Consider the following 24,583-nt stretch of genomic DNA (forward strand, 5'->3'; position numbering starts at 1 on the left):
AGCATAGGGCTACATTACATGAATGTTCTCTGAGAAAAAGCTGTTTAAAATCTGGCAAATCTCATTCACATAATCACAACCGTTAATAACACAGAGGGATTATAGTAACGGTAGACATTGAGTAATAATAGCAACATGCAAAAAAAGAAATAATGTGGTGCAGGCGTGCAGCTTAAAGCAATGATAACAACCCAAAAAGAGTACTCGTATTATAAAAGGGTTACTATCATTATCATATAGAAAGGCCACCTTCTCAAAGTGGCAGACCGCAAACTTCGCCGGTATATTAAAGTGGGCGTAACTATCACGAACGAATACAAAGATCGATCATATTATTAGCATCGCTCAATATGTTACCCAACTACCCTTTTACTCTTTAATATGTGCAGACAACCATATACAAACAAATTTTGCTACTATAAGGTACCGCGTATGCCAATCCGGCCAACCACTTGCTAACTTTAAAAGAGAGCGTGGGATAGTTTAAGTGGTTAGAGCCCGCCTCCCGATTCCATGAGATCCTGAGATCGATTCTCATCACCCGCTCTTGTGGTTCTCTAAAACACCAAAAACAAAATCCTTCCGAACTTTGGACTTCTACTAAGTCACCGTGTTTTTTTTTACATATATTGTACTCCGTACTTCCTCTACTTTTTAGTTTGCACCATAATGACTTTGCAATATATTTACATTATGAAGGTTTTGTATTAGGACTTGACTCGTGTTCGTCTTCATAATTTTGGGTGAAATTTTCCCAAATGAGTTACGGGTTTCCCTCTTAGAAGTTAAATAGTTAATCCCCCTCCACTCTGACATATTGTCACATTATTGTTTTAACCTGTAATTGATAACTCTAGTTTAAAAGGTGGCCTAATGCTAGTAAAGAGAAGGTGCATTAATACAATCTCAAACATACATTTCAAAAACGATTTGTAAAAATCAAAGCAATATGAATGCTAGATTTTGTAACATGAATACACCACCTCATTCAACAGGATAGTGACACCTGCTGGCTGCTGCTTCTACGAATTTTGGCAAAAAATAAATAAATGAATAAATACAAAGTATTTTTTTTTTTTTTAAAAAAAAAAAAAAAAAAAAAAAAAAAAACACTTAGTTGTGAAAACTGTGACTGCAATAACTAAGCACCAAATGCAAGAGAACAATTTGGTTTTAAATGAAATTGAATGCAAGGCATAAGAAACAAAACCCAAATCCTTTTGCTCCTACTCCTTTATTTCATCAACTGGGTATCTACATTAGTAATTGAATGAGTATAAATTACCAAAGCCAAGGGGACCAGGTACCGTACCAGTATGGATATGAAGGTTCAATATTGCTAGTTTTCGGACCGTTAAGGCCTGTTTTTGTAATGTCCAAGTCTACGCCATACGTACCACCACCCCCCTAGAACAAAAAAGGGATTATAAGATGAAGCATCCAAGCAACAGAGCTAATCAAGTAGCCAATAAGCTACGCTTAGAATGCCTGCCAGTTAAACAAAAACCAAGGAGCAGAATTAGGAGCTGCAGTAAATTCTTCATCATGCAATAAACCAGAAAAAACCTTAGTGCACCAGTAGTAATTTTAAACTGACAAGGTGAATGTAAACACAGGAACCAAAACAGTAAATAAAAAAAATGTAAGACAGACATACTCTGAAAACCATTCTCAGGTATGAAAAGATTTCAAAGATTGAAATTGAATGTTGTTGGGACAGTCATACCAAATTTACTTCACTCAACCCACTTAAAAGTTAAAGGACACTGAGGAATGAAAATACTGCAACTATTGTCTACTACTCTACAGATACTAAAACTGTAATAATTGAGACCTGTAATATTTTTTTGACAGTAGTTAGTTGTAAAACACACAACAGTAGATAGTTAGAAACAATGAATCTAGATAAACAAATTGAAGGCATACCGCATGTGTAGTAAAAACTCATCCCTTCAACAAAAAGCTTTGGTATTACCCGATAGTCAAAACCTAGTTTATTGTTCAGTGAGAGGTATAGACAAAACCTAGCAGTAATTCTATAATTTAATGCAATTATATCACAGCAAACCATAGTCACAAACCTGGCTAACATTCGACACGAATTCGTAATATCACACAACATATGGAGCTCCGATAAGCCTATAAAGACATTACTTTTATACTTGTTACTGACTTAATCTAGGTAAGACAACTTGCTCAATAATACAAAACTCAAAGACTTTGGATCACCAAATGTTAAATAATGATGAAATAACAAACAATCATAATAATTTGGCTCTGGTATAGTAAACTACTTTTAAATTTCAGACAAGGAAAGAACAACATAGTAAAGAAGATACCTTGTTCCTAACTGCAGCTTAACCATGGGTAGAAGTTAATACAGATGAAACTATATGTAGGGATCCGGTAACTACAATTACACCTGATTGGTCCCCTGTTCTTGCTTTGAGAATCCTAATACTAGCCTTCAAGCAATTTGGTAACGAACTTTCAGCAGCCAATATCATTTTGTTTGAATTTCCAAAATAATGAACTGATGCATCCAATTTCAGATTTTTTAAATCTTCATAAATAAATTCGATACCAAGTTCTCTGCACGTTTTAATCCAGATATCTTTCAAAAACAATGCTGAAGCGCTTCGAGACTTGTTTCCCGCAATATCTACTTCTGTCAGGATAACAGCTTCAAAATGTAGACCTGTAATTAAAAACACAGTCAAACTATAGCTTTCTTTAGACCCAACATTTCCCTTCAATAAGCTATTGATAGCTGAACAGAAACAGAAAGCCAAAATCACATTTTTCAGCATAATGATCCAGAAAACAAAAGGTGATATCCTAGAAAACAATTAGTAGTCATCCCAGACAATAGTGTTAACAATACTTCACGTAACAATTTTAAAGCAAAATGTAAGTGCCCACTTATAAGTCAATAATCTTGATCTGAGAGGAAATCTATCCACCAATAGGAAAATAACTAACCCATAAGGAGTTCCTTTGCAAATCCACTGTGATCTTTGTCGCTTGCCATCGCAACCACAAGGATCAACCTAGAGTTTTGGCATATGGTAGAAATCGTATTTGCCAATGCTTTAGCAGATTCCTGAGTGTGAGCTGAAATCAGAAAAAGGTACAGGATTAAACACAAATTAAACTGTTAGTAAGATCATATTATAATCAGAATGCCCAGGCTTCAACAAAATAGTGGCTTCAAGATTTAGTAAAAAAAAAAAAAAAAAGAAAAAAGAAAAAAAAAAGAGAGAGAGAGACCACAAATATCAAGCTAATGTTAATAAACCAACCACGTATGAGTACTGCCCAGTTCCTTGTGGTGGTATTAATAGACTTCAAGAGAAGCTATTTTCTATTCTGGAGGGCTGCAGGCTGAGAAGCCTGAAGCTCCACTCTTTTTTCGATAATAGAGTCTCTGGTGTACACAATAAGGATTACACACAAATGTAATCAAAAGCAAGCCAACATAAAAATATCTGGTCATTATATCTAAAGAATTTAAGATGTTTGCAACTTTACATGGTAACAGTTAAGAATAACAATCAATCAAGAGACTGTTCAGAGTGTTCACTATTACCGCAATAGAAACACTAAAGAGTGATGATGGGAACAAAGTGAAGAAATACTGGCAATGAAATGCTGAAGAGATTACCAGCCCACACTTGGGGTGATTTGAGTACTGCCCACCACCACTACTTCATAGACTTGAAAAGTACGTGAAAAGAGGAAAATTAACAAACTCACACTGATAGAGCAATTTAAATCCCATTCACTACCATCCATTATTATAGACTTGTACATAAATGGAAAAGAATCAAACTAACAAACCTCCATCAAGCAATGCCATTGATCCAGAAAGTCCAAGTGCATCAATTTCTTCTTTCTTCAAAAATTGGCTTCTCCCGAGCATCTGCGTGCTCTCCAACCCACTACGAATGGATCTTTCAGAAATCCTCCAACCTGAAACAGCAACAGAGCTGACAATGATAAGAAAGTGATAGCAAGGAGGCAAAATTCAAGTGGAAGAATAGTATCACTCCCACCAATCTATTAGAATATCTGTATGAAGTATGATACAGGGATTCAAAATGGATTGGCAGAATATTGACATCCTCTCTCCCTCCAATCCCCCCCCCCCCCGGCCCACTCTTCATGCGGTCTGTGCATTACTTACCTTAAAAGAAGTGATGGAGGAGAAAAAAATCAAGCAATGTTTAAATTAATTTTTTAACAAGGGGAAAAACATAGAGTTCTTGAGTTCAGGTATTTGGGATGATGATATGTTTAACCATCAAGGCATAACGACACACCACACATCTTGAAAAATCTTTGAGATTAATTTTATGAAATATCAAACACGATGGATCTCAGACACACCCTTGTAAAGTTGCAATAGAAATGTTGGCTACATGATCCATGCATAACTGAGCAGCTAAAATATCAAAATACAATCAGAAATTCTTACCTTGATCATGGAGGCATAATGCAGTACAAGTTGCAGTCACAGCATTCTGAAGCTGATGTTGCCCAAGCAATGATAGATTCACACCACATGACTCAATACACTACGTGACAAGAAATATTTAATTTAGTTAGTAACAGAGTTGTATGATAAATATTAATGTTCTACAGCAAGGCTTAATTTTTTTTTTTTCTGAGGAGGTCCAACATCACTAACTAAAAATATATTCAATAAGAAAGTGGTTAATGGAGTGCTTACGAATGGTATGTCCTTCTGAATATGAAGCAGTATATCACAAGACTGGCGTGGTTCACCATTGATGATGCCAAAACCATTAATGACACTTCTGTTTCCAGAATCACAAGCAGATACAACAGGTGAGAACATTGATAGAGCTTTATCACGTATAATTTGTTCAATGTGAGGAAGAAATGGTCCACCAAGAATCACCTAAAAAATTGAACAAAGTACTAAGTCAAGAAAATAACATAGACGTAAGCAAAATTAAATCATATGCAGAATAATTTTTGTTTCTCAAAATTTGAAGTCTTGTAAGCATCGAACATTGCTGTGCTTACCAACAGGCTTATTATCTTTTAGTTTTGCCATAATAGCAAAATCCTGGTATTGAAAAAGCAGAGAAAGGTTTTTTTTTTGGTAAATAAGGGATGAAAAGATAAAAACCACACAAATAAAAAAACTTATTACAGAAAATATGTTACATAACTCCCAAGGTCTGTCACAAACCCATAACTAACTTAAGATCAAAGCTAACTCAACCCTGCAGTCCAGCCTGCATTAGGCAACTTGCAGATTGCAAGTATTTCAGATCTTAGATTAACATTTTCATAACTATAACCTGTAGCATGTCATATGATTATAATCAATCATCTCATATAGATAATTACAAAGAAAGAAAAGGCACCAAACTGGGCGACCGTGTTTGATAATCCCTGACTTTGCCATTGCTATGCTTTCCAAGGAACCCCCAAGAGCAGCCAGATGTTCTTTTCCTATAGTTGTTATAACTGCAGCAGCAAGCTCAGAACTTGTGATTATGTTTGTAGCATCCCGTGCTCCTCCTAACCCAGCCTAATAAAGCACACATAAACAACAAGAACATAATTGCACATGTAGACATATTCAAATTAAGTAGCAATTACACGTAAAGACTGTAGAGCCAAGCAATTACCTCAACAACTGCAATATCAACATCCTGATCAGCAAAGAGAGTAAATGCTATAGCTGTTAGGACCTAAAAAATTTCCATTCATCAGTTGAAATAAATAAATTATAGATAAGAGAAAACTTCCAAATGTTGAATGAAACTAAGAGCTTTGTTACTCTATTTTTCCGGTTTTCTTTATTACACTATGAAGGACATCAAGACATATTCAAAACCTTTTATTAGATACAGGAACTAACGTGTAATTTGTCAAAACTATAAATATGAGACAATTCTAACAAGGACAAAACCTAGGAAGAGGCCTAGCAACACGGGGAGAATATTCTATAGCATGAGAAGCATAAATGCAGAATGAACGAGACAATCTATTTTCTTAACCACAAAATATGTCATCGAGAGAGTATGTCATAAGGTGGTCAATCCCCTAAATGGTCAGCTTGTACTAGATTCAACCTCCATACCACAGCAACAAACATATTTTAATGAGTCCAGGGATAAACAGCGATAAGGTAGGTAACAAGGATCCCAGCCCAGTCTATTAGACAAAAGCAAGAAGCGAATTCAGGGTGGAGGGGGGGGGGGGGGGGAGGTAGAAAACCTTACGGAGAAGAGCCAACACAAACTACCCAAACTAACAAGCACATTGTATTTGAAACCCCTACCTCAAGGTTGAAGGTGTGGAGCCCTGAAGATAAGCTAACATCTTATTTGTGACAGAGAAAGACTGTAAGCACATCACATGCGGATGCATTTCTAATAATAACACAATGTAGGAAGTGGGAAAACAGCTCATATTAAAAACAATTGTCATAAGTCTTGCAAAGTACGATATAACTTATCAATCTTTCACTCCATAACTGAATATAAATAATTTCCTTCTCCATAAAAAATATCTTTTCTAGCAACTAATACCTGTACCACACAAGTAAATACCTCAAAATGACTTAGGCATCCAGACTCATGTGCCACTGCCTGATCAAGAGACTTCCTGATCCTAAGAAATAGAGAATACAACAAATCTGCTGCAACTGGCTCATTTTGTGTTCCTACTGACATACGCTCCCTAATAGTTCGTATATGAGGGCTGTGCAAATAGAGAGATACATGGTAAGTTAAGTAAATAAGCAAACTTTTGAACATAAAGCTAATCTAAACTTGAAAAATAAATTCACGCCAAATTTTACATTAAAAGGCTTTTTTTATAAAGTCTTGTGCAAAACTTCAAAATTGATTGTAGTCTTGTACATGGGAATTACAATAAAGATTAGGTGCAACAAATAGTTTCTGGAGCAAATCTGACCAAAGCTCTAACTACAATTTTTTTTTAAAAAAAAAAAAGCATAAGAAAAGATATTACATGCCTTGTATAGCAACCCACACGATAACCCTCTGCCCTCAAAATATTAGACAAGAATGCAGCCGTTGAACCCTTGCCTTTGGTCCCAGCAACATGAACTGTCTGCATCAGGCAGGCAAACCACTTTTATAAATTAATGACAAAATAAGATTCATGAGCACTTGGGCAAATTATAAAGATAACAAATGGCTGATAGTAGAAAAGGGAGCTTTAGTCGTCATATAAATGATGACAAAGTAACCATTTTGACAGGACTATTCGATGAAATAAAAACTTGTCATCAATTTCATTTTCAAATTCCTCTGTCAAGATATCCAAAAATACCATGATTACAACAGCATGATTACAACATCAAGGAACAAGTTTTTTTAATCAATATGGTAATGGATGGGATTACAAAATTATAACATCAAATAGCCAACAAGAACTCTTCTTCCAAAAAGACTGAATGACAATTAAGATCATAATCAATAAAAGTTAAAGAGATAAGAAAAGGAAAAATGACCTTGAACTTAGATTGTGGATTTCCAAGACGGTCCATCAAGCGCTTCATACGACCCAAATCAAACCCATCCTCAGTTTCAGTGCCAGCATTATCTGGTACTCCTGCTTTCTCGAAATTCTTTAGTCTACCCAAGTACTCTTCCACCTCTCGTGTCTCTGAGGATGTAGAGGCTAAACTCAAAGTTCTAATACAGCCTAGTTTAACACTTGGGATCATAAAACTACTATCCAAGCTTGTGTGCTTATACAGTTTGGCACATCTGTAGATAGAAGTAAATACTTTCATTCTGCTAACACAAAAGGAGAATCGAAAGACAGATTCAAGTTGCATATGGAGCACTTATGTTGCCCTTGTCCGTCATGGCTTACAAAAAAAACTTCTTCTGGTGGTTGATTATGTTATTAGTAGTTTAGTACTCCGTATCCCACACGTCCAATTTTCCCCATCGAATCTTATAAAGATTCATAGCCAAGTGTATTCACAACCTGCCAAACAAAATTCAATTTTCAAGGGGTTAGTAGGAGTTCAAATTGTGCAAGATTCTAAATTTTGTTATCTAGTTGTCTTATACAGAGTAATAATTTCAGTCTACGGTATTCTATATTCACAAAGCAAATCCAATACAGGCATAAAAAGCTTATAAAGAAGAAGCTCCACTGCTCCATATGAGAACAAACTAGTCCCGTGAACAGGTAATCGACGATTCTGCAGCCCGGGGATGAAAACATTAACTAGTACTATCCAAATTTCAGCACTCGGTTATATACAAAGTTTGGTTGCTTTGCCATTGACTTTAACTTCTTACTCCGTAACTTACAAGCATCATACATTTAGCCCTAACTAAGAGATAATCGCCATTAAACCACAACATCAGCATCAACCATAATTCCAATAAAACAATTCCACAATTGCAAATAATAAATCCAAAACAGCTTCCATAATAATCACCCAACATTAACGTGGTTACCACTACCAAATTACAATGAAATTGGGCAGAAAATCAAGTAACAAAATCAATAATTAGTTCCTTAGCATAGTTAATCCAACAAATGAACCATTCCATTACCAATTAATCAACAAGTTGTTCAAATTCATCCTCAAAATTATCATTCACAATTTGACATAAGTTTCAATTTCTATTCCAATTCACATCAATTTCAATTTCACATTTACATGCGAAGAAATAAACTAAAGATGAAAAATCAGAAAAATAAAAATCTAATTAGAGGAAATGGATGATGATTGAGATTAGTTGAATCTTAAAAATCAGAAATTAAAATGGGAAAACGCAGTATAATTGAGATTGAAATCTGAAAGATTAAACCTGGTGGCCACAATTCCGTTCGCCGGCGCCGCCTTCATGGTGTTGGTGGCAGTCAGAGTTCGTGTTTTTGGGAGAGAGACTACCAGCTTAAGACTCAAGTCAACAAGGGAAGTATATGTCCTGCCGAATCAACGACACTTAAAACTTGTTACTGGTATATCACATTAATGAAAAAAAAAATTAAGCAATATAATATGTGAATTAGCACTAATTCAGTTGGAGATTTTGTGATTCATTGATGAATAGTTATTTGAGGGAAAAATACTCGTATGGTCTTTTGGATATTTTCGAAGATTATCAAACCCTAAATATTCAATCTTCGACAAGTGAACAAAAAAGAAATTAAGGGTCTGTTCATATTTACTTATTTTCAGTTCAATTCAGTTCAGTTCAGTTCAGTTCAGCTCCAATCAGTTCAGTTCAGTTCAATTCAGCTCTAATCAGTTCAGTTCAGCTCAGTTCTTAATTTTTTTGTTTTAAATGTTTTAGCATATTACAACAACAATGATAATATTAATAATAATAATAATAATATAATTCGCTCGAGAAATTTGAAAGAAACCTTGTTGCTTGATAGTTGAGAGGAAGGAGATGACCAGAAAAATTTAGGTTACTCAAGCGTAAAATATTTTTGAGAAAATTTAGGGGAACAATTTTTTTTTTAGGGGAACGATTTTTTAATAATTAAAGAAAGTAGGGTTTTTTTTTTTTGAGAAACTACAGCATATGCGATTGACTACAGTAAAATATTGAAGAATACTTTTTATTTATATATATATATATTTAAAATATAATATTACAAAATTTAATAATTTAAAATATAATAATTTAAAATACAGAGTTATTTTTATAACACTTTTATATTTTCCACAATCCGCTATATATATTATCATTAATTTTCATAAACGTTTTCATATATTTTTATGCATTTTAATTTTTCCGTTCAGTTCAGTTCAGCTCCAATCAGTTCAGTTCAGTTCAGCTCCAATCAGTTCAGCTCAGTTCAGCTCAGTTCAATAAATATGAATAGGCCCTAAGGCCTAATCGAATAACCACTATCTTAAGAGATGAGATCCAATTATTGAAAGCAATTAAAATGTTTTTAAGGGTTTTATCACTGATAAAAACACCGGTAGAAGCTCTTACAAAGGTTCAAAATTGAGACCAAAAGGAAAGAAATGAAAGAGAAAGAGAGAGAAGGAGAATAGTGAAAGAAAATCTTGAATGTGAAAGGTGAATATATATAGGGATGCTCAAAATTGGATTAAATTTAGGCAAAGCCTCAACGACATGAACTATCATTTAGGTGCACATAATAGCACAACCTATGACTCGTACTCTAATAATCACAACAGTGCATGAATTTATACAAATGTCTCTTTCTCTAACGGGCTAATTGTAAGGTAGATAATATGATCGGCTATTCTGTTCAGATTGACACTAGCAAATAGGGGTGTTCATAAATCGGCTCGGACCGAAAAAAATGGACCGGACCACCTCGGACCGAATTAATCAGTCCGGTCTTCGAGTCTAGAAATTTATTTTCCCGGTCCGGTCCAAAAACCTATAAAAAAAACAATCATGGACCGAACGATTTATTTAGTAAAAATATGCGTGAAACCTTAAATAATGGTTAAGATTATCCTTAATAAGCTTAGAAAACTTTATATTTATGAGCTTTTTTATACTAAACATAAAAAAAAAAGACATTAAAGTGTAGATTTTCCTTTACTTTTTTTGAGTTTTCCATAAAATTAATAAAAAAAATTAGAATTCTTTTTTAAAAAAATTCTTAAATCGGTCCAAAGAGATCCGGTTCGGGTTTTGAACCGATTTTTTCGGTCCGGTCTGGGTTTGGTCCTTACTTAATCGGCCTGGTTTTCAGTTCTTAAAATTCTAAATTTCGGTCTGATCCGGTCTTGGACCAATGAACAACCCTACTAGCAAATGTGACTACGTGTGGTTGTAATATGAGATCATACAATAATAAAAACAATGCAGTTAAAAGTCGTTACGACTTTTCTCCTTGTCATTGTTGTCGTTTCATAGGTTGTCTGCATTGTCTATGCCTTGTCATTAGCACAATTTTGCTCTGGGGGTTCCATTGATTCCTCGACGTTTTGATAGTTCTGTCATTCTGTTTTTTATGGCTTCCTTGAAAAGCCTTGTCTTACTATTGTGAATTTTATTTAATTTTCTTTCTTTTATCTTGTACTTTTAATTGTCTTTCCTTTTTTGTTGTATTTTTATCTCTTGGTTTTCCCTAATGTATTATAGTCATTGTACAAAGTATCCCTAAAACAAGGATTGTATAAAATTCAAAGTACGAGTACAATGAAAAGGACATCACATAGGTGATACGACAATACGTGTAGACTGTAGAGGACAGTTTGTTTTATTCGGGTCGGAAGGACCTGGGAAAGATTCCGGCCCTAAAAAAAAAAACATTAATTCGTGCAGACGAAGTGTTAAAATGGTGAAACCGAACAAAATCCAAAAACAAAATATTTTCGACATCAATTTCTCAGTTTCTCTCTCCTTCGTCAAGCGTCAGAGTCAATCGTGCTGAGGAAACTACAGTACAACTTTTTGTGAGTTTGAACTTTGAACTTTTGAAGTACTTCCTCATTCCCTAAATAGTAGGCCACATATGGTTGATGGTCATTTATGGGATTTTGGGCTGAAATACAAATACCACAAGTATTCTTGTATACTACCTCCGTTTCATATTACTCGCAACAAAGGGGTATTATTTGTGAGATATAAAATATTCATTTGTTGCAAGTAATAAGAAACGGAGGTAGTATATAAGTTCTTATATTTTCCCATCCCACGAGTAAGTCTTTTCTTAAGGCAATTTGGATGTGGGCTATATTTGGTCTACATTTAAGGACAAGAAGTAGTATTGTATTTTGGACTTTGGTCGACATTTGACATGTGAAAAAGCATTTCTCTTGCAAGTTTGATAAATTTCTCATTCTGCTCAAGTTAGCAAATATCCTTACTTGTACTGCTGCATTCTAATTTTAAGAAATACATTTTAAAACTTCAAAAAAAACTTTCTCTCTCTAGAAGTTTAGTCATCGGGGAACAACTCCATCACAATAGTGACTGGAGCTCCGGGAGCTTTCTTCTGGTAGGGGGTAAGTGGTATTCCTTTAATGCCAATTGGTATTAGTATTAATCTTACGAGTCTTTCTAATTGATCAATTTCGTTCTCTCAGTCCACAGTCTTAATTAGTTAGGATGGAATCTTCTACTGATATTGTGATGGAGTCCACTCAGGAGGTGGATTTAATTAACAGATCAGTCACTAGGCTAGATTTGGACATGGAATTCAAGAATCCAAATCAGGAGCAAGAGGAGGAAGATATGGGAATCAATCATGGGCATCAGCAGGCAGAGATCAGCATGGTGATGCAGCAGGAGCAAGCAGTCACAACATCAACAGCAATTAGTAATGCAACAGGAGTGAAAGAAGCAGAGAATAACGGGGAGAATAGAGTACTAAAAAAGACAGCAGGGTCTTTTAGAGAGGCAGTGACAAAGTCATCTCAGTGGTTCAAGGAAGCAAGGAAAATAGTAATAGCTTCGCAGGAATGGGAAGATGAAGATGTGGATCTTACCACACACACTCATGCAGTCAAATTCCAGAAAAGTAAGTTGCAGGAGCTAAGAAGGCCATGGAGTTTGACATTAATTGGGAAATGTCTTGGACTAAAAATCAGGGCCGAATTCATGAATCAGAGAGTACATAGGATGTGGAATCCAAAAGGGGGACTAGAGGTGATTGAGATGGAAAATGGAGTATTCTTGTTTAGATTCACCCTTCAAGATGATCTTGAAAAAGCTCTGTTTGGGGGACCGTGGTTTATATTGGATCATTACCTAATGATGGCAAAATGGAAGCCTAATTTTAGACCATCATCGGAGTGCTTTAGCAATATGTCAGTTTGGATTAGATTTCCGGAGTTGCCAGTTGAGTGTTATGACAAGGAGGCCTTGTATAGCATTGCGGAGGTGGTTGGTAATCCGATTCGAGTAGATTACTCCACAGATAAAATTAGCAAATGCAGATATGCTAGAGTGTGTGTTGAAATCAATCTTGAAAAACCATTAATCACTAGAGTTTGGGTGGGGAAGGCTTGGCAAAAAATTGAATTTGAAAAAATTCATACCCTCTGTTTCGAATGTGGTAGGATTGGCCACACCAAGGAGCAGTGCTTTACCAAAAAGGGAGAGGAAAATGTACAGGCCACGCTGGTGTTGGAGCAAGGCAGGGAAGCAGCAAGCAATGACGTACAGGGTTCGAAACACCAAGGACCTGCAAGTATGGATAATGTTTTGCAGCAGCGAAAGGAACAGAGTGTAGGGATGCAGCAGACTGAAAAGGAAGGCTATGGACCTTGGGTGTTGGCGGCACCAAGAAAAAAATACTTTAAAAAAGATGATAAAAATAAAAAGGAGGGGAAGCAAGAAACACAGCAGAAGAATACAATGGAAAAGAATAAAGGGAAGCAATCTAGGGAAGCCAATAGCCGCCAAAATCAAATTAAAAATGTTCAGTGGGAAGTGCTTTTGGAAGAGGAATGTGAAGAGATAGCAATAAATAATAAAAAAAAGGGAATTATGTCTCGGGACAGTACAATTGAGAAGAAAAAATCCAAACAGAGATATTACCCAGAAAAAACATTGGTGTTGGAATATAGCAATATTAATGGAGGTGAGGTTCCCGGTGTTGCCAACCATCGAACCACCAATAGCGCCTCCCCTTCTTCTCCGATTACCAAAGTTGCTAATGGTAATTTATATCCTTCAAAATCTGGAGATGTGCCGATTAATCATACTACTCCTTCTTTCAATTCATCTACTTCCCTTTCGAATCTCAATCATGGAGAAGCAGGACATTCGAATGGAAGAAGCAGTGAGTTCGAACCCCACAACAATTCGACCCTCCCTCCCTCGAATCTTGCCAAAACAAATGAAATCACCATCAATCCCCCAATTGCATCGTCTATCACCATATCACCCATCTCAATTCCAACTCCAAAATCCACCCATTCGACCAACAATATTCCCGCCGCAGCAAACAACATCCCCAACCCGAACCCAATCCATTCTCTCCCGGGACTCACATCAATTACTTCCACACCACCTCTTCCCTACTTTTCGTACCCCTTACCTTTGGCCGATAATGAAATTGAATCCGCTTTCAATCGAGCGATTGAATTCGATCGATGTGTGGCTCCAAGTAATGATGAACCAATTTATCCCTCGATCACTCCCCGAGTACGAGGCAATTTTCACCCCTATCGAACCTCCACCAAAAAATCCACAAATTTATCCCCTTCAATTGGTAAATCAATGTTTAAACCTTATGGAGCACAAAAATCTTTTTGTGGTGTTGGAAACAAGGAAGGAAGTAGTAGGGGTCGAAGTGAACCTCACCTACATGACAACGGGCAATTTGATGCCGGACATAAGACTGATAGCACAACCATTATCGATGGAGGAAATTTGGGCGAGGGGGAAGCTCAACCAATGGAGGGATTGGGGATTGTTATTCCCAACAACGAATAATCATCTCGAACACTCTCGAGGGATCTTCCCTAATTTCCCTTTCCCTTGTGATTTTATGAAGATTATTTTGTGGAATGTTAGGGGTGCCTCTAATAAGGATTTTATTTCGCATGCAAAGGAGGTGATGAGAATGCATAAACCTGACATTTTGTTTCTTTTAGAAACAAAATCAACTGATGATATAGTGAAAGCAGTATGCAAAAAATTGGGGTTTGAAGAATTTCGAACTCTTCCTGCTAATGGGCTTAAGGGTGGGATTTGGGTTTTTTGGCGAAGACCTGCCATCCTTATGGATTTTGTGACTAACTCCCCTCATGTGGTTCACTCCCTTTTCAAAATTTCTCCTGCGGATCCGGAAGTGTTAATTACCGGGGTGCATGCTCCTTCGACATCGAAGGATAAAAATAGGGTTTGGAGTGCTCTCGGGGAGAATTCTCCTCCTCCTGCTACCCCTTGGCTGCTTCTAGGGGACACGAATGAAGTGACTTCTCAGGCGGAAAAGGTTGGAGGAAGGCCGATCACTAATTCTCAAGGCCAAGCTTTCATGGAGTGGACTGACTCGGGGGGTCTAATTGATCTAAATCACAACGGTCCTGCATTCACTTGGGACAATGGTAGAGAGGGGACTGAATTGATCAGAGAAAGACTCGATAAGGCTTTTGCTAATGCCGAATGGCTGAAGGTGTACTCTCAAACTCAGGTATATCACCTTGCAAAAACTTATTCCGATCACTGTCCTATTCTTATCGATACTAATAGCATCACTAGTACTGCTAATTTTCCTTTTAGATGTAAGGAGGCTTGGATGGAAAACCCTAATTTTGATATTTTCTTTGCTAATTCGTGGAACATGGGTAGTAATTTTTTTGACTCAAAAAATTTTTTCACGAAGGAAGTTAAGATCTGGAATCGATGTGTGTTTAACGAATCAATTCAGAATAAGAACAGGTTAATTGCTCGTATTCATGGGATTCAAAAAGTACTTAGTACTAGATATTCGGCCTTCCTAATTAATCTTGAAAAAGCTCTTTTAGGTCAACTAAATGAGGTTTTAAAAATTGAGAGAATTAATTGGGCTCAAAAGGCGGGTGTAGATTAGAGAAAATATGGGGATTGGAACACGAAATATTTTCACATATTGGTTAAGATCAAAAACTGTAGAAGTAAAATTTTGGGTTTAAAGGATCAAAATGGTGATTGGGTGTATGATCAAATTTTGCTTAAATCAATGTGTGTTAATTATTTTAAAAATATTTTTCAATCCAGTCACATTAACCAGCCTATTTCTACTTCTTTCATGCCCAATGTAGTAGTAAGAGGGGAGGACATTGGTTTTCTTGCTAGTGAAGTTACTAGTATGGAAATTAAAAATGCTCTAAATATGATGGCTCCTATGAAGAGTCCGGGTCCGGATGGTATTCAACCAAAATTTTTCCAAAAATATTGGGAAGTCGTGGGGGGCTCTATTGTCAACCTAGTGACTAAATGCTTTAGGGATGGTAAAATTCCGGCCTACATCAATGAATCTTATATTTGCCTAATTCCTAAAGTTGAGCAACCGGAGAGTATGAGTGATTTTAGGCCGATAGGTTTATGTAATTCGATTTATAAACTTATCACTAAAGTCATTTCTAACAGGATTAAACAGATGTTGGGATACCTTATTAATCCGGTCCAATCAAGTTTCATAGAAGGTAGAACTATCAATGAAAATGTGTTAGTCATAAAGGAAGTTGCTCATTTTTTCAAAAAAGCGAGCAAAAAACACCTAATGGCTTTCAAAATCGATATTTCTAAGGCCTATGATAGCTTGGAGTGGGGCTTTATTAGGGAAACTCTTATTGGCTTTCATTTTCCTATCCCTCTAGTTAATTTGATTATGAGTTGTATTACTACTCCCTCGATTTCGATTCTTTGGAATGGAGAGGTTACTAATAGTTTTACTCCTTCTAGAGGAATTAGACAAGGTGATCCTCTTTCTTCTTACATTTTTGTTCTTTGTCTTGAGCGGCTCTCTATCATGATAGAGGAGGAGGTTAAAGGGGGTAAGTGGATTCCTATTAAAATTGATAGTGAAGTTAGCATTTCCCACATGTTTTATGCGGATGATGTGTTTCTCTATGGTAGGGCATCGATGAATAATGTGAGGGTTATCATGGATGTTTTAAATAATTTTGGTAATAAGTCGGGATTATTTATAAGTCCGACTAAGTCCAAGGTTATTTTTCCTCCAAAGATGTGTCTTTCCCTTAAAAGATCTATTCTTGATGTCTCAAATATCAAGGGAGCTCCTACTTTTGGGAAATATCTAGGAGTAAACATTAGTCCTAATAGACTAAGAAGGGCCGACTATGTTGATCTTCTTAATAAAACTAAAAATAGAATTAAGGGATGGCAAGCTAATCTTCTTAACATGGCCGGTAGAAGTACCTTAATAAAATCCGTTCTAAATTCCTTTCCCCTTTATGTGATGCAAACCACTTTGCTTCCTAGTGCTATTATTGAAGATTTGGAAAGGAGTTGTAGGCGGTTTTTATGGAATAAGGTGGATAGAACGCACTATCTTCCAAGAACTAGTTGGGAAAAAGTTTGTCTTCCTTCGGGTCTTGGGGGGTTAGGAATGCGTAATTTGAAAAATTGGAATCTCGCCTTTATGGCAAAACTTGGGTGGAGAATTATTCATGAACCAGATAAGCTTTGGGTAAGAATTTTACGAGCTAGGTATTTTAAGAACTCTTCTTTCCTTAATAGTATTCCTAGTTCTAGGGATTCTCCTCTTTGGAGGGATATTCTTAAAGGGAAGGAATTACTTTTGAGAGGGATTTCTTATAGAATAGGAAATGGGAAGGACATATGTCTTTGGTATCATCATTGGGTGGGGGATAAACCCATCTACTTGCTTATTGATAAGCCCATTCCTAATTATATGGCTCATTGGAGTGTAGATTACATTATTGATAATGGTAAGTGGAACACTAATAGAATTAAGCATATTATTCCCTCTTATCTTTGTAATCTTATTGAAAGCATTCCTTTTCCTAGTGTTGCCTTAGTGGATGATACCCTTTGTTGGGGAGCCGAAACTAGTGGCAATTTTAACATTCGTAGTGCTTACAAGCTTGCTTCTAACTTCTCTACTCACCCCTCCTTTCCCTCTATTAATTGGAAAAAAATTTGGCATGTTCCCATTCCTTACAAGTATAAAATGCTACTTTGGAACGTTTCTCACCAAATCCTCCCCACTGCTACTGTTTTGGCTCAAAGAGTGGAAAATTTTGATCATATTTGTACTCGTTGTAGGCTAGGAGAAGAGAGTCATATTCATTTGTTTAGAGATTGCATCAACACTAGGACCTTGTGGTCTAGGATTTTTGCTTTAAATAAAATGGATAAGAGCTTTGATTTCCAGATTTTTTACAATATTAATTGGGAAGGTTGGATAAACTATGGCCTTGTTTGGCAAATGGCTGTTGGCGGTTGGCTGTTGGCTGGTTCACTTGGCTTGTTTGACCAGCTGGAATGTTTGGCTGTTTATAATGGCTTTTGAAATTGGCTGTTTAAGTTGGCTGTTTACAAAAGTGTTTGGTAAATTAATTGGTGGTTGTTGGCTGTTTAATAGATAATTTGTGGGCCAACAAGCCAAAAGCCAACAAAAAAGCTACTCAAAACAGCTTTTTCATTTTGGCTTAAAAGCCAGCTTTTTCGCTGACTAAAAAGCCAATTACCAAACACATTTTTTGGCTGTTTGACCACCTTAAAAAGCCAAAAGCCAAAAGCTAACCAAAAAGCCATTAAAAAGCCAATTACCAAACATGGCCTATAACTTGAATATGAGCATAACTTGGAGAGTGGTTTTTTCGGTGGCTTTATGGCATGTTTGGAGAGCTAGAAACTACACGGTTTTCCAGCATGCTATGTATCATCCCCTAACTTTGTTTAACAGATATAAGATGGATTTGGATACTACTTTTAATGTTTTTCAGGGAAAGGGAAGAGTTCCTCCTACTTTAATTAGGGAGTCAAGATGGCAGAGACCACAGCAAGGAGCCATCAAAATTAATACGGATGGAGCTTGGGAATGGAGGAACAATAACAAATCGGGGGCAGGAGCGGTTGCAAGGACCTTCGATGGACTTTGGTTCCTAGGGAAATCGTGGCATATTACAGCAGGAAGTGCAGCTCAGGCTGAGTTCCTTGCTATATGTGGCGGAATGCAGATGGCTGTGGATGCTGGTCTCAAGGAGGTGGTTATCGAAACAGATGCACTATCTCTCAAACCAACCATAGAGGAGATAGAGAAAACTGGAAGGCACGAGCTTGTGACTGTCCTTAGGGATATGCAAGTGCTAATGACAAAGGGTTGCAGCTTTACTTTCAATTATGTTCCGAGGCAAGCTAATAGAGTGGCTCATTATCTAGCAAAGCTTGCAAAGGAAGTTGATGGAGGGGCCAAGTTCTTTGAAAATGCTCCGGATTGCGCCAAGGATGCTTATGAGGATGACCTTCTTAGCAGCATTTGAAGCACAGCAGGCAGCAAAGTCTTGGATTCCTGCTGTTCTAGTTGGTTTGATTAACATCTATGCTTATGGAATGAGGCTTAAAACTCTCAATTTAAATGTTTTTGTTTCGTTTGCTTTGATTTGGTTACCAGCAGTATGCCAGTACCTTTGTTTTCCTACTGCCTGGGCTTTTGTTGTAATGTTACTCTTATTAATTAATTAAGTTTCCCTTTTCCCTTAAAAAAAAAAGTACTGCTGCATTCTGTAGCTGAACCGGAAACTTGTCTCTGGGTAGTGGCTATTGCACAATCATTCACATACGATCCTTCGAGATTCATTTTGCTAGCCTTTAGTTTGAAATGTTCCATAAGCCTTTTCTTCTCCAAATGAACGGCTTAAAATATGTTTTTTTTTTCACATGTGTGATATGTGAGAAGGCTTAAAATATCTGTCTATCTCTGATTATTTTGTTGTTTTACTGAATGTATACTTGTCATCTTGTATAGGATCACTGGACAAGAAGTATGTACGTACTAATAGTACTTCAACTAAGCAAATGCATGTGAAAAGACGACTTGCATTTTATAATGAGAAAAGTTGTGCTGAGAAGATTGCTCCTTCAACTCCAGCCACTGTTATTGATATAATTGACTGTGACAATGATGATGATGTCCTTGCTAGACTCAAGCCTAATTCACAAAGTGAGGGACTCCCGGGTTTGATGTCGAAAAATGGTGTTCAAGAAACAGATGGTATTATGACCCCAAACACTAAGAGAAAGCGAGATCTTATGGTGGTTACAAGTGATGATGAGTGTGACAATTACAAATGTACACCCAACAAACGATCACTTAAAATAGAGAACAGCGACAGCGAGGGTGAAGATAAGGATGATGGCATTACATTAACAAAGCAAAGTGAAAGTGATAATGACGGTGATGATAATATTCCAATTAGTCAACTCAAGAGAAATCGTGGTCAAGGCAGTCAACCTGCTCTCCCCTTGAATCCAACTCGTCCAAGGAGACGTCTGGTCAAGTATGGACAAGGTGAACTGAGAGATAAAACTCAGAATACTGAAAATCACCCTGATACCTTAACATCTGATAATGTTGCAGATCACGAGTCATCAGAAGATGAGTCAGAAAGTAGTGACCACTTAAGTAGTTTCATAGTCGATGACTCTGGTGATGAGGATTTAGAAGATGATATATCGAAAGAAGATACTGGAGCTAATTCTGATGATGTTGAAGATGATGTATCGGAAGAAGGTGGAGATGATTCTGATGATGATGGAGATTCATCAGATAGTAATCTTATTTATGATGAGATAATCTCTAGATTTAGGGGCCAAAGAAAACCCAACTCAAAATGGATTTCAGAAGCTGATATGCTCTCTGACTTTGGTAAGAATCCCGAGTTGTGCATGAAAGCCTTATGTGCTATTTATCGACAGCAAACCAATGAAGAGAAGGCTTGTAAGGCAAGCATCGTCAGTAATGGAAGAGGCTTTAGCAAATTCGATGCAACGAGGTAAAGTTACTGCTGTCTTTTGTTTACAAATAATAATTGGCTTGAGAATCACACTGATCGTTTATTAGTATTAGCTTGTACTCAAAGGTTGTGGATGTTTGTATTTAGTTTATTTTTGTAGTTTAATTGGTACGGAGTATATCTGATTAACTTTTGTTTCCTTGAGAAACTGGCTCTTTGGATTGATTTTAGTTTTACTGCTTTTTACATGGCTAGGGGAACATACTTGGGGGAATTTCTGACTGACGGAGTACCAAATGGCGACCTGGTAAAATCTGTGGAGGAATTGCAAAAGTATCATCCAAGCGGAGTTGAAGAATGTCGCTCATTGGCAGACCGTTATTCTAAGCAACTGTTTAACATATATGAGAACGGAGAGGATCTTTACTTCCCATGATCTCTCTTTAAACAATGGGCATGTCTTACTAGTTTCCACTCTCTGGTGCTTCAGCTGATGAACCATCTTTGATTTGAGATCGTAGTTTTTGACTTTTGGTCTTTGCCAATCTAACCTAGGAGTAAACTTAGCTTTTGGGTAACCTCCCGTGTAATTCATAACGTAGGAGATTGCTGTGTATATTTGGTTAGCTAATATCTCTTGTAAGTCAACATCTATTACTATGAAATGGTTCTGCACTTGCCTATGGTATATATTCGTCCGTTGTTGGAATATTGTGTTTGTATCAACAATGAATTGTGATTTGCGAAAACACAGCTTACGGCAAGTGTTGAAGTTTGATGGTTTGTTCTCCGTAGAATGAATACACCTCTCGATCAGAGCTACTGAACTGAACTGTTTGTTAGTTGATAGATTGATGCTGTTTGACGTATAGGTTTAAGTAGATGGCATTTTTCCGATGAAAAGCATGTTATACTGTTATTTGTACTCTGTTTTATAAGGCCATCTTAGATCTAATACAATTCACTCATCTTTGCCAAATTCAGGATATGAAGGTGGCTGCATTTCGAAATTATAAACAATTATTGGATGGTCTAGGATCACCAAACCAAGTATCCCGTGGTTCTGATAAATGTGGAATAATAATAGTCTAGGAATAAAAAAAAAAAAGTCCGATGTTTTTTTTTTTTTTTCCAACATAAGTTATGTGTAAGGCAATAATTTAGTTTGATAAATGCATTAATCTCAAAAAAAAAAAAAAAAAAAAAAAATTAAATAAATAAATAAATAAATAATCAATATATAAACCATTAAATTTAAAATTAAAAACAAAACCATTGATAATTCTAGTGGAAACTAAACCACTTATTTAACAGCTAAAACAAAAACAACCTTCATTACTTAAAGAGTGTTAAGACCTTAATTTCAGTTCCCATTTTGCTGATCTTCCTCAGAATCACAATAACCTTGTAGAATATCCCCTTCCTCAGTAGTGAACCCAAGAGTAGCCAACATGTTAGGCCAGCAATGATGCTCAATAACTCGAATGGCACGACAACAATTCGGGCCTAGGTACGTCTCACCTTCATAAAAGAACTGGATCACCTCTCCAGTGCACGACTGCAGCTCAAACATCGAGGCCCAGCAATTGACAGAAGATGATGAGCCCGGTGTTTCATGGTCAAGCTTCAGCCTATGCAACATCGAGTGAGCATTCGAGCTCGTGTTGTTTGATGGTGGGAGTGGCCTCGAGGATGTGGACATGTTGGTAGAGCATGCTAGGAAGAGTATTAGGAGAAGATTGAACTTTGACATTGCCATGATATATGAATGATGTTATGGAGGCTATATGTCGTGTGTTATGCGTGTATTTATAATAGAGAGGGGAGAGGAGGCTAAGTGTTATACGTTATTTTTGTAATTGTGTTTATAACGAAGAAGTCTAAGAGAATGACAAATCATAAATAATACAAGTAGTATTTAGTAATGAGTTAATTTAAATGACAAAGATGAATATTAAGAGACAATAGTTATGAAAAGTTCACTTGTTTTTAAGATGGATATGAAGAGATGATAGTTATAAAAGTTCATTTTTAAAAAATATATATGAAAAGATTAACGGTAGTAATTTACAAGAGAGCTCAATTTTGTAACACATCACCCAACTCGGCCCAGGGCTTCATCCTTGAAGTCATGTTATGATATGAAGAGACGTAATAATAATAAATAAAAAGTTGCGATATAGTTGAACAACATGAATTTTTTTTAAAACCAAAGCTATGTACGGAGTAACTTTTTTTTGAAAATGTATACTCCGTACTATATATAGGTTATTTGTTGTTCATCATACATCATGTTATTTTCTAAAAAAAAAATTGGTTTATCAATTATGTTATTTTCAAATATATTTCTGTATTTATTAATAAATATAGTCATGTTATCTTCAAAATTATGTCATGTTAATTTTTTTATGCTTTGTAATTATATTTTTCTCTTTCAGAAAGAGGAACACTAAGAATTAGGTGTTCTTGACTCTTGAGTGCACCAAATACATTGAAATAGCTTATCTTTCTAGTTAAAATCAAAAAGAAAAAACTTCTAATAAAATTACACCGTTTTGTGTGTGTGTGTGTGTGTGGGGGGGGGGGGGGGGGGCTAATTCCACGGATTTTACTTCTTCATCTTATTATTCTAGTATAAACAAATCAATCCTAAGGTACAAAAATTAAAGTACTTACACGATTGTACAGTTTGTAACTTTGTACTAGAGAACTTCGTTATTCCTATATATATATATATATATATATATATATATATATAGGAAGACTCATGTAAGAACCCTCCTCTATATAAGAACCAATCTTAGTTATTCATTAATTTTGATCTAACTGCTCAAATTAATCTAAGTAATGACATTTACGTAATATTAAGATCTTGTACAACCACTTTTTTTTTCCTTTCAAACAAACTACGTTGTTTTGTTTTTCTCAACGCTGCTCCCCTATTTCTCTCTCCCCACGCTTCCTGCTTCTCTTCTCAACAACCAAAATTTCATCAAATTAATCAAAAAAATTCTCAGCTTTTGGATACATTATTGAAAGTTTATTAATTGTTTCATAATTCTATTTTTTGTTCTTATTTTTTGTTCGATTTTTTAAGCAATTTTATTTGTCAAATTTATCGATTTTGCCCTGATTTATTTTTGCGATTTTTATGCTTGATTTTGTTCATATTGTAAGCTCGATGTTTTCATTTATGCGATTTTGTATGCTCGATTTTGCAATTTATTTTCCTGATTTTTATTTGATTTTGTATGCTCAATTTTGTTCTTTTTTTTTTCGTTTTTCCCCTGATTTTTTTTTTGGCGTTTTTATGATCGTTTTTTTATTTCTGACTATGATTTTGTGTTCCATTACAGTATTATTCTTTCGAATATTTTTTTATTGCATATGTGTTTGATTATTGTGAGCTTTGTTTCATTTTTGAATAATGAATCTGGACTAACAACAAACCAGGAAGCAAACATTGCAACTTTATCACCACTTATTGTTAATCAACCAAAAGTTTCTATTGTTTGGCCTCTCTCAACAAGCCTGAAATCCCAATATCTGTCTTAGCAAGTCTATGTGCCTGTAAGTGGTGTAGTACCTCCAGTATTTAGTATATAGTTTTCGCTAGTGTGATTAAAATGTTTTACAAATGACCTGATATCTTGAGATAACATTCAAGGTTTTGGGCCCTTGTTTTTGTAGTCATTGGCATACGAGCACTAATATCATATCGACTCTCCATCTAGAACTTATTTCTATGTCGTAGCTAAAATAAGAACATTATGCTTCAAGAGAGGAGTGAGGTAGAGAATTCAAGTGGTGCTTTAGGAGCAAAGCTATCTACAAATGCTGCAACTATGCGTGCTTTAGTAAGAGATGCAGCTGGAAGTATTAGACTAGTTGCATGTTTTTGTGTAGAGGAGAAGATAATTCGATTATATGAAAAGAAATGGTTGGTTTTTAACTTGCTTAGTATGTGTAATGAGAAGAGAATAATTATTTAGAACAAAGCAAGCAATGATGTATTTAATACTTATGTTCTAAAATTTCTATATATCTTCTGAAGTTTTTTAATCTATGTTCTAAAGTTATCTTACTATGTTCTAAAGTTTATTTTATATGTTCGAAGGTTTACTCTCTAAATCCTTGTCTACCATCAGTTCAGCAAATAACAAT

The 24,583-nt window shown here is 35.9% G+C and overlaps 3 protein-coding genes and 1 pseudogene across 6 annotated transcripts; 2 read left to right on the forward strand and 2 right to left on the reverse strand.

The window, feature by feature from the left end:
- Positions 1-1,206: 1,206 nt before the first annotated feature.
- Positions 1,207-9,010, reverse strand: LOC145564351 (dihydrofolate synthetase-like). Of its 4 annotated transcripts, none has more exons than XM_081624674.1 (12): positions 8,847-9,010; positions 7,523-8,007; positions 7,022-7,119; positions 6,594-6,744; positions 5,667-5,690; positions 5,405-5,566; positions 4,733-4,924; positions 4,478-4,577; positions 3,841-3,972; positions 2,983-3,114; positions 2,340-2,698; positions 1,207-1,488 (listed from the first exon to the last, which is right to left on the reverse strand). In XM_081624674.1, exons 2-11 carry the CDS (start codon positions 7,850-7,852, stop codon positions 2,358-2,360), a joined length of 1,662 nt encoding a protein of 553 aa, XP_081480800.1. In that variant the 5' UTR covers positions 7,853-8,007; positions 8,847-9,010; the 3' UTR covers positions 1,207-1,488; positions 2,340-2,357. The 4 variants fall into 4 exon arrangements, with proteins under 4 accessions (XP_081480800.1, XP_081480799.1, XP_081480797.1 ...); XM_081624673.1 differs by having other exon boundaries at positions 1,207-1,407; positions 5,667-5,729; XM_081624671.1 differs by having other exon boundaries at positions 5,667-5,729; positions 8,847-9,007.
- Positions 9,011-14,481: 5,471 nt separating this feature from the next.
- On the forward strand, positions 14,482-18,946 carry LOC145565584 (uncharacterized). Its single transcript, XM_081625539.1, has 3 exons — positions 14,482-15,374; positions 15,693-17,691; positions 18,410-18,946. The coding sequence occupies exons 1-3, from the start codon at positions 14,482-14,484 to the stop codon at positions 18,944-18,946; spliced, it is 3,429 nt and encodes a 1,142-aa protein (XP_081481665.1).
- Positions 18,947-19,435: 489 nt separating this feature from the next.
- Positions 19,436-21,173, forward strand: LOC145564352 (uncharacterized). The gene is made up of 2 exons (XM_081624675.1): positions 19,436-20,458; positions 20,675-21,173. Exons 1-2 carry the CDS (start codon positions 19,482-19,484, stop codon positions 20,853-20,855), a joined length of 1,158 nt encoding a protein of 385 aa, XP_081480801.1. The 5' UTR covers positions 19,436-19,481; the 3' UTR covers positions 20,856-21,173.
- A 609-nt stretch (positions 21,174-21,782) lies between these two features.
- LOC145565585 (egg cell-secreted protein 1.1 pseudogene) lies at positions 21,783-22,178 on the reverse strand (annotated as a pseudogene).
- Positions 22,179-24,583: the final 2,405 nt, after the last annotated feature.

This window comes from Chenopodium album, chromosome 10 (genome assembly GCF_948465745.1).
Source record: "Chenopodium album chromosome 10, dcCheAlbu1.1, whole genome shotgun sequence".
Classification (NCBI taxonomy): domain Eukaryota; kingdom Viridiplantae; phylum Streptophyta; class Magnoliopsida; order Caryophyllales; family Amaranthaceae; genus Chenopodium; species Chenopodium album.

Bases quoted from the DNA above. Each gene is read 5' to 3' on its own strand.
- LOC145564351 (XM_081624673.1), bottom strand. From the start codon at position 7,852: ATGCAACTTGAATCTGTCTTTCGATTCTCCTTTTGTGTTAGCAGAATG. The intron at 7,120-7,522 runs GTCATTTTTCCT...TGCCTGATGCAG, and splicing joins ATCCACAATCTAAGTTCAAG to ACAGTTCATGTTGCTGGGAC. The intron at 3,115-3,840 runs GTTTGTTAGTTT...TTCTGATTTCAG, and splicing joins AATGGCATTGCTTGATGGAG to CTCACACTCAGGAATCTGCT.
- LOC145565584 (XM_081625539.1), top strand. From the start codon at position 14,482: ATGAAGATTATTTTGTGGAATGTTAGGGGTGCCTCTAATAAGGATTTT. The intron at 15,375-15,692 runs GTTAATTGCTCG...TTTTCAATCCAG, and splicing joins TCAATTCAGAATAAGAACAG to TCACATTAACCAGCCTATTT. The intron at 17,692-18,409 runs GTGGAAAATTTT...AATGTTTTTCAG, and splicing joins CTACTGTTTTGGCTCAAAGA to GGAAAGGGAAGAGTTCCTCC.
- LOC145564352 (XM_081624675.1), top strand. From the start codon at position 19,482: ATGCATGTGAAAAGACGACTTGCATTTTATAATGAGAAAAGTTGTGCT. The intron at 20,459-20,674 runs GTAAAGTTACTG...TTACATGGCTAG, and splicing joins AGCAAATTCGATGCAACGAG to GGGAACATACTTGGGGGAAT.